We start from the raw sequence: 10,231 nt of genomic DNA on the forward strand, positions 1-10,231 counted from the left end.
CTATGTCCTTCTCTTGCAGCTCTTGCTGAAGTTTCGAGACTCTGTCTAGAGCCCTCTTGGTCTCATCTGCTGGGGTAACTACAGCACTAACTGGATGTTCACTCCTGCGAGTTTTTCGTTCTCTCTTCGGTTGCTATGGATATGGACAATCTCTTACTAAGTGGGAAGCCAAATCACAATTGAAACAGTTTTTCATTACCGTATCCATTCTTTCAGACCATTTGCCTTTATTCTCTGTTCCAGTGGTGACAGCTTGTGAGATCGGGGTTGCTTCATATTCTCCTCCTTTGTATCTTTTCTGAGAGTGACTTGTTGCCACCATAGCTAAATCCTTCCTTTTCGCTTCCTCAAATCTTGCTTTTGTAAGCAGTTGTTCCATGTTACCTTCAGCTCCCACCACTTTGGCTTTCAGCTCTGGACATAGGCCAGCTACAAACTGGTTTGCAAGAACAGATTGTCCCATTGTTTCTGTTGCTCCAGATAAATTAGAATATGCCCTAGAGAATAACTTTCTCCGAGCTTCTGCATATTCGTCCACAGTTTCATTCTGTTTCTGTTGTCGGTCATGGAAGAGTTGGCTTTGAATAGACTTGATATGGATAGGTGTGAACCTTCTCACCAGTTGCTCTACTAGGAGCCTATAATTGCTCCGCTGCTCTGCAGTGCATGATCTATAGAATGAATAGGCTGGCCCTCTCAGCCTCGTGGTCAGGTTGACCAGCTTTGCATGCTCATCCCAACCACCCAATTGTGCTACTGATTTGAAATTGTTCCAACCAATCCTGAAATGTCTCTCCGTCTGGTTGTTCTTCTCCTGAAAATCGGGATAAAGGGGGTAACTGGCTAATCAAGGAGTACAATGAAATACAGTCTTTGCTATGGCTACCAAATGAGTTAGGTGCTGCAGGAACATTAGAAGTGGTCAGTGTAAGTTGAGTAACAGGAGGTTGACTAACAACTGGTGGTGGGGTGCTGGAGGTAAGCTGAGTAATTGAGTGCAACTAACAGCTGGTGAGCTACTGGCAAGTTGAGTGTGACTAGAAACCTGTGAAACACTGGAGGTATGAGAGAGCATTTTCTCAATTTCAGACGTAACCATTCGTGGCTGTTGCTGTTTTGTTACATTAACTCCTTCACATATAGGAGTTAACACTGTGCTCTGCTTTAGTGTCACTATTTGCTTCATTGCTTTGTCTAATTGTGAAACCAGTCTAGCTTCACGTGTCTCTCACTTTTGTCTCTCAGCTTCTACAGCACGATAATGAGTGAGCTCACTGCTCTCTTGCACTTGCTTTAACGTGGACTGTAAATCTTCTGTTTGTCCATTCTTTACCTCAATTTGCTCAGTAATATTCTTTTCGTATTCGATGAATTGATTGTCATGTGTAGTCATGTCATCTTTCCATTGCTTCAGAGTGTCTTGCAACTGCCTTTTCACGTCTTTCAGTTGCACCAGATCTTTGTTGCATGGCTTGCTCTGCAGCTCTTGCAAACTAAGTAACTCGGCCTCAGCCAACCGTAGTCTTGTGGTTGCTTCCGCCAGTCTTTCATCCTTCGTATCCAATTCTTTTTCGAAGTCGGCCTGCTTCTTCGCTAAAGCCTCCTTCATAGCTAATAATTCTACTCTACCTTGGCTACTTGACTCCTTTTGCAACTCACGTAAGTTAAACAGTTCAGCCTCCACCAACTGCAATCTCGCGGTTGCTTCCTCCAGTTTCTCTCCCTTGGCGCGAATTGCTTGCTTGAAGTCGGCCTGCTTCTTCACTAGTACCTCCTTCATGGCTAATAATTCTTCTCTAGCTTCCTCTTTAAATTGCCCAACTTGTAATTCCATGTCTACTTGCTTACTAGCGTCCACGTTCTAGCTTCTCAGTTTTCTATTTTCAGCATCCAGTCGGTTGACTTCCCACTGGAGACCATCTACTTGAGTCCTTAAAATTGCCATTAATTATTCCGTCCAGTTCCGTTGGGCTCTGGTAAATTGACACAAACAACAAAACCACTCAGCGCGAGACAATTGCATCACCTTTCTAGGTACCGTTAACTTTCTTCTTCCACGGTACCACAGAGTATTAGCTTGTGGTTAATGAAGTACTAGCCCAACCTCTGGCTTTGACGAGCAGTCACAGGAATTGAATGCGTAGCAAACTCCGAGTCCCAGTGGAGAAAATTGAGGCAGCTCCGCCTAAAAACAAACGCTCCAGAGATAAACGTTCACTATTGTTGTGACTTCACCTCTCCGGGTACCGTTATTGTTAAATTCCACGGTACCACAGATTCTGCGTTTTCGGTTACGTTTAACCCGCCTACGTCAGTCATTTCTCTATCGCCTGTTTCTTTCTCCACTCACTCTGTCCTCTATTTGTTCTCTCTCTCCCCGGACAAGCCCCCAAATGTAACGAGTCTAACGACGACACGCAGTTCCAATGGCTACAAGGACACTTCTCCTTAGCTACGCTTCTCTTCAATTCTCGTAACTAGCTGTTTGCCGCCTGCGTCCCGTGCATGCGCAAGCAGACTATACAATGCATACATACAATAATATATATACATATATACTATGATTACTGAGTCAGTTCATTACATATGTATGTATGTATGTATGTATGTATGTATGTATGTATGTATGTATGTATGTATGTATGTATGTATGTATGTATGTATGTATGTATGTATGTATGTATGTATGTATGTATGTATGTATGTATGTATGTATGTATGTATGTATGTATGTATGAATGTGTGTACAGCATTTTCAGCCTCAACCCTAAATCTTAGAACAGTCAAGTGTATCAATAATCACCTCCTGCCCAAATCAGTTTTAGCTATACTATGTGATGGGAAACAAGCAATATAATAATTCCCATGTACATTAATCGCAGGACGAAAAACAAACAAACACAAAGTCTTCAGGATAAGCTTCCAGGCCTATATTGTTTTAATTAAGAACAACAACAAGCAGCACACACCAGTAAACCCAACTCTGAGCTCAATCTTTATATAGGGCTTCATGAGCTGCTTTATGCAGACTTATCAATTAAATGCTACCCTACTAGGGACCTGTGAGAAGGCTAAAGCCTGTGAATACAGGAAGTCTGAAACATGTAACTGAAACCATAGATAGTATATACCCTACCCGGGATTGCGTACCGGCAGACATCAAAGAAACAGTCCGCGTTGTACTAATCAACACCTTTCCTTTGGTGATTTTAAGCACGCTGCAAAGGGAACGAGTGGTTTTTGGACAGTTCGCCAACTCCCTAAGATTATAAAGGACAGTAGGAAAAGTAAGGTTGGTTAGATATTGTATTGAATTAGCGCGATATGCATCAAAGCAGTTTTTAAATCGCTGTAACAGACCCCTAAGCATGCCTTTGTGTACTGTATGTAGCGTTTCGACAGTTTAGGGATTTCAGAAGATTTTATCAGTAAAACGAGTAACTTTATAAAGCATTAACTCGCAGAGTTTACCTAGAGAAACAGTTTAAAGTTTGTCTGGTTGGTATATGATTAATTTTGGCTGATTAATATTAAAATTATTTGTCATTTAATGTGCCAAAGTTTGGGGATAATAAAATCTCATGTTCATGAAAAATAGTGTATTTCTGTCAGTTTTCTGGTAATTTATATATCTAAGAAAGGTTTAAGCAACACAAGTAGTTTTTATTGTAACTGTGATTAAATAAAATCCACTCATGAAATATAAACGTTTTGTAAATAATTTACACTGTGCAATTATTCGCAATTATTGCTAATAGATTTTTTCAATTTTATAGCTAGCGGATGAATGACAGAAGAGGGCAGACCTGGATCAGTTAAATGGTGGACAGTTTTCAAGATGTGAAAATAAGAATATTCCAATGCAAACAATTCATATGATTATGGAGTCCTTACCTGCTTGTATGCTCGCTGTCTAGCAGAGAGGTTACCATTCAACTTTAGCCAAGAGGACATTTCTTCTTATAGAAAACAGATTGTATCTGAGCTATTGTATAAAGAATTATTATAAGTGTACATGTGCGCTGTATAGATGAAATAATATTATTATCACTTAATAAGCATGAAAATTTTATGTACAGATTTGCATTATTATATTGCATCATGTAATTCTCTTCAGAGACTTTTTGTGTGTTGTGTGGATTTTTTTTGTATGCAGTTTGTACTGTTCTAGTCACCCATTTGCCATTGAAAATCCTCGTACGGTAACATAGAGTTCTGTTATTTTTAACAAAAGAGCTATATATATTTCATCATCATCAATCTCAAAATCAGCAGTGGTAATTAGCCAGAAAAACTGAACATCATTGTCTTTGACTACTTTTTTGATCATCTCCTCCTTCAGTGGCTATAAAGGATATTTAATTGTCATCAGCACTTCTCTGACAACATGCTCAATTGCAAAGAAGAGTCAATAAGTTGCATCTTTTACATGCCATAGGCCCCCTCTATCTATCAAATCAGTCCAATGTTCATGATCAGTTTCAAGTTGTCTCTCAGTATTGTGGTCTTTAACCAATTCGATTAAGCACAAAATCACTTCCTCTTTGAATTCATGGTTTTCCCTTTCTAACTTCTTTTGCAGTTGCCTACATATACATAATACAAAATACCCTTTTCAGTTGCTCCTAATTCAAGATCCTCTGAGCAAACTTGTTTATCTTGGTGCATCACTTTATAGTGATCATCTAAACATCTGCGAAACACTAAATCAGTTAGGTGTTGAAATAGCACTGGCTTAACTAGCTCACCAGAAGCTTTTAAGAATGTTCTCCACTGGGTTAAAAACTCTGGTGTAGACCGAAGAAGAAAGAATTTTTATCAGTATTGTAGCTGAAAATTTTAGTTACAGATGCCGCTTTTATGACTCCTTTCAATGAGTCTGACAGTTTATGGGTAAAGGCATTCGCTGTGTCTTTATTCTCCTTTCTCAAGCACCACTCGAGTAATCGCTCTGCAGACTTTCTACTTTCAATGTCAGGCAGAGATGCCAACCTCTGAACAATTTTAGGAGTGAGACCTCAAACACTACCAGCAGTGTGGACCAGACTCATGTGCAGCTCCAGGATTTTTGGTAGTGAAGACCAAAAAAAAAAAAAAAAAAAATGTCACTACATGCTCAAAGTACAAAAATAAGCACAGGTCTGTCCAATTTTAAGGACAGGGTTAATTATGAAGCAGATCAGGCGTGAGAAATGCGTGAGGACTAAACTGAAAGGGTGAGAAACAGAGGGTTAGGCGTGAGAGCGTGAGATTACTAGACAAAGAGTGAGACTCACGCCTAATGCGTGAGAGTTGGCATGTCTGGTCGTGGGTGCTTTAACTTTGAACGAATCGTCTGCCTGAAAGCACTTGCTCTAGAGCTAGCACCAGCTCGTTTTCATAACCTGTGATAAAGACAGAAAGGCGAGGTATACGTATTGTATGTAACCATAAATTAAATATTGTAATACCCACCCAAAGCCAAAGATTCTACCCCTTTACCTCTGCCAGAATAATCGCTACACGATGCTATTGTTACAAACAAATTACGAAAATGTAACGTAATACCAGTTATTAAAGTACAACGAGGATTGTACGTGTTGATTGGTGTTGATAACCTCGGTGCGCAATCCCGGGTAAGGTATATACTATCTATGCTGAAACGTTGAAGGCAGAAAAAATCCCAGACCCAGCAGTGACTTGATCCCCCGCAACATGCAGTCTAGATATGTGCCAGAGGTGAGGCCAGAAGAATCCAGGCAAGATAGCTCTCCATAGCGAGGGGTATGACACCTCTGCAAATCTGTACGTGATTTGAAACTTGATTTGAAACGTCACGTGTGATTGCCATAGTGTGATTTCTATGGTTATTACTGGGTTCTGAAGGACATTAGTTCATGGTTAAGAACTAGTATTGCATCACTGTAAGCTTGTATTGTTTATAAATATGTTTTCGAGACTAGTTTACAAGCAGCATTAATTACTTGCGTGGGCGAATCGCTGGAGATTTGTTGATTTGGATTTGGTAGCTGAAGGGCGTACGTGATTTGTAGAGATGCCTGCCATACCCCCGCTCCATAGTGAGTATTATGCTTTAAATCTATGCCGGTGTACATACCTTCATCACAACTCCCAAGTTGCCACCACGAAGGATATTTCTGATGATTCCTCCTGCACTATTAGCACATGAAATACAAGAAGAAAGTAGTCTTGTCAACACCGGGGCTGTAGCCATCGTTCACATCCACGGAAATTAGATAAGTTACCCTGTTGTAAACGTTGAGTCTTCAGATCAACGCTCTGCAAACGATTTGACAAAAAAATTGAAACCCACAATCGAACTTTGATCACGAGGTAAGAGAAGTAGTCTCTTACGGCACCCGATTCTCGTAATATATTCAGGTAGTTATCTGAGGAAAAATCACGTGTTATGTCAGGTATTACCTGAATAGTATCACCGTGTATGGGGTGTGTGTGACACCATAGATATCTATGGTGACACACACACGCACATTGCAGTCGAAACGCAAGTGGCAAAATTATGCTTTTTTACGCGTATTTAATTGCACGGCTTTTCCCGCGAAGGAGCCAGCGGTAATTGTAGTAAAACACCATCTCTTTTCATACGCTTGTAACTTCCTGCTGTGACGCTACACATAATTATCCAATGGAACACGAAATAATACGTCAGCTTCCTTTCCCACAGTAACCAAACCAGGCAGCTGGAATATGCTAGCAACGAAATAGAGACCGCAGAATGAACCAGGTGAGTATTAACACAGTGGTTTTGCATGTAGTACAAATTTGTTTCAAGCCATACTAGTGTTGTTAATCCATTTAGTTAGAGAAACAAAGGCTTATGCTTGAAAATAAAGCTTTAAAATGTTGTGCACTTTAGTTGTTGTAGCCAGATTAATTATTTACAAGACTATTTTAACACATGTTTTTAATCAACAATTTTAAATTTAGTCATCAGGTGGAGACTCCTTGTGCCAGAATTCTGCTATCACTGCTCCTGAGTCAGCTGAAGAGGAGACCTCACAGTGCTGTGTCCTGTGTGGAAACAGAGTTAGTCAAAAATTAAGGTATATCAATGTAGGGGCTACAGAAAAAGAGTTTTTTAGTAAACACCTTGGTAAACACCTACCCGAAGATAGCAATATTTGTAAAAAACATTGGATAGAAGCACAACGCTACATTGACATTCCCCACTATACCCCGAAATGGAAAAATAGTATACAGACATCTTCTAAATCCTGTATACACCCTGCATGCACCAACAAGTTAAGTGATAAACTCATCAAGCCTGCTTTTGCTAACATAAGTGAACTTGAGGAAATGCCTGGGGTACAGTCATCATCAAGTACTCCATTCCTCCTGTGCCCAAGCTGCTATAGTAAAGTTTATCGTGAGCTAAATCATCCACAAAACTGCTCCTCTTGTGGAGCTACACCTAAACCTGGTCAGAAGCTTTATCGTCACAGTCCCAACCCTGTAGTAGTTTCAAAATACATTACAGATACAACTGGAACTGACACTGTTATATCACCAGATGACTATATTTGCACTAGCTGTTATAACACACACTGCACTATTGCTAAGTCCACAGATTATAAACCAAATTGTAAACCAAATGGGTCAGATGAAATGTTACAAAAATCTATCAAGGAATGGGAAGCTACAAAGGAAGATAGCAAAACTGATCATCTTACCAAAGCCATAGTTTCATCTGTGATATATGTAGCCCAGCACTTATTGGTCCAGAAGGCCCTTTTACTTCCATGGGTATGTCAAGTGTTTCTTAATGTTTATGGTATTCAGCCCTCTGAGGACACCAATACTGTTCAAGTTACCCTAGACATGGGAGATAGCAGTGTGAAATTTACTTCTCGTTGGCTACTACACCAACTAATCACTCACCTTGATGGTTACATGATGTACACAGGCCCGTAGCCAGGGGGGGTTCGGGGGGTTCTGAAGAACCGCCCTCTTGGAAAAAAGGTCCACAATTTCAGTAAAAGGTCCACAATTTTAGCAAAAAGGTCCACAATTTTAGTATACAAGTCCAAATTTTCAGGAGCAAAAGTCCATTAGCTACAGTTTACTAGATACCACTATAATAAGAAGCTAAAATAAGTGCTCCGAGTAACTCATTCAGTGCTTGCATTAAATGCAATGCAAGATCGAGATACTCTAATAGAGCAGTCAACCACTCTAATAGAACAATCACTCTAATAGAACAGTCACAATTACATTTTCTTTTAAAAGCTACTTAATTTACATGTAGATTGTCTAAACCGAGCTTTCATTAAAATATAAGATTTTGGTGGACAAGCCCCTCCATGCAGAGCCCACGAATAGCATCCATGCTTCAACTCCATGCAATGTGTAAATTTCATTGTTTAAGACACCCTTTGTTCTGCTACACTGCCCCTGTTGATCATGGCAGGGTGCTCAATCTTTCCCATTCTTATTCATTGTGAATATATTTAGACACATGTATGTGCAGATGGTATAATTACAGTAGCAGTAGAGATACTTTTCCAGATATCATTCATACAGCTGGTCTTCAGTTTACCTAAAAAAAATGTTATTTTTATTGACTGAAATGCCACTAAATTCAACCTTTTAGTATGTTTTCAAAAAATTTTCTGGGGGGGCATGCCCCCAGACCCCCCTAGATTGGGTGTGCTTCGCACACCCAGTCTCAGTACCTTTATTAATCATCATGCAAGTAAAGGTCCACTTTTGGTCAAAAAGAACCCCCCTTTCAAAATTCCTGGCTACGGGCCTGGTACAAGTGTGTTCACAAGAAACTTGGGACTGTATTGTATCGTCAAGGGGGAGATGTCATAGTTGCATTGTCTTGGGCACTCAGTGCATCACAACCCCCAAATCAGTACTTACTGAAATCCAATGTCAAATACCAGACGTAGACACAACACTAAAGGAAGCAAGCATCATTGTCAATAATTTATTACATGAAGAAATAAAGAAGTCATCTCATTCACAACCATCTCCCAGCTATGCGTTACTTAACATTAACGAAGAGTTAAATAGTATCAATCCTCTATTACTTCAATTTTTAACATCTATAACAACTACAGTTAAAGATAGAGAGACCACCAATGTTACAGAACACATTAAAAAAATTCGATTATATTAGAGATATGGCTGTAGAAAGAGACAACGAAGCTGTGGACCAGGATGTTTGTGCCAGGGATGCACCAATTTGAATATCCCCAAACCACCACCAGATGATGGTACTGAATCAGAAGAATCTGAAGATGAGCCACAATGTGAAGGTGATGAGTGTGAGCTATATGAAGAGGAGGTTATAACAGAGGATTTATTTTTAGATAGATATTATTGTATAACAGAAACAACTAATCACATACACTGTGTGTATAATTATTAGCATGACTACCATGTGTGGGATAAGGAATTTAATGCTAACCCCACTTTTGATAAATGTCTGCTTTTGTTGCAAGAACAAACATACAGCTATGGGGATGGCTACAGTGGAACCACTCTATAAATAACGGACAATTTGGGAGGCAGAATTCCAGGCCTAAATACAGAGCTGCATTATTGTCATAGTGACTTCAGACAATTGGAGTGCATTCTACAGTGTGCTGTTACACAACTTTTTATATGGTTGGTTGCCAACAAGTTGAAACTGAGTGTTCCAAAGTCCTCGTCTATGCTCATTGGGACCCGACAGCGTATTTCTGGGAAAACCCTACACCTATCACTTGACAGTTTACCACTACAACAGGTTTCTACTGTGCGATATTTAGGAGTTTACATTGACCAACATTTAACTTGGCACCAACATGTGGAGTATGTTTTACGGAGGGTTCGTGGCAAATTATATTCAATTAATCGCCTTAAGCCACTCACTCCTACTGTGTTGAAATTATTATATCAGGCCCATGTTTTACCTATAATTGACTACTGTGATGTTGTATGGGTACCTACTAATGTTGGCCATCTTAAGAGACTGGAAAGACTTCATTCACGGTTTTCATCATATGACTCTGCCAGATCTTCTGCATTTAATCTTACTTTAGTTGAACGTCGCAGATTTCATATTGCCATACAAGTATACAAGATCTTAAAAAGGCTATCACCCTCCTACTTACTTTCCACCTTCAGGTCTGCTTTATCCATCACAGGTCGTGCAGGGCGCAATGTCCATCGTTTGTATGTACCTGCTGTGCGATTAAACTATGGCAAACGAAGTCTATAT

At 39.8% G+C, this 10,231-nt stretch overlaps 1 protein-coding gene across 3 annotated transcripts in view; it reads right to left on the reverse strand.

Moving 5' to 3' along the window:
• LOC136267937 (3'(2'),5'-bisphosphate nucleotidase 1-like) overlaps positions 1–6,345 on the reverse strand; it is a 51,234-nt gene extending 44,889 nt beyond the window's left edge. Inside the window, exons 1-2 of one of the 3 annotated variants that reach the window (XM_066063148.1) lie at positions 6,246–6,335; positions 6,098–6,155 (exon numbers count right to left, since the gene is read on the reverse strand). In XM_066063148.1, the coding sequence (XP_065919220.1) occupies positions 6,098–6,103 (6 nt within the window). In that variant the 5' untranslated portion in view covers positions 6,104–6,155; positions 6,246–6,335. Of the gene's footprint in view, positions 1–3,894; positions 3,986–6,097 lie in introns of all 3 variants that reach the window. The other 2 variants (XM_066063147.1, XM_066063146.1) reach the window with 2 other exon arrangements.
• Between the last annotated feature and the right edge of the window lie 3,886 nt (positions 6,346–10,231).

This window comes from Dysidea avara, chromosome 10 (genome assembly GCF_963678975.1).
Source record: "Dysidea avara chromosome 10, odDysAvar1.4, whole genome shotgun sequence".
Classification (NCBI taxonomy): Eukaryota; Metazoa; Porifera; class Demospongiae; order Dictyoceratida; family Dysideidae; genus Dysidea; species Dysidea avara.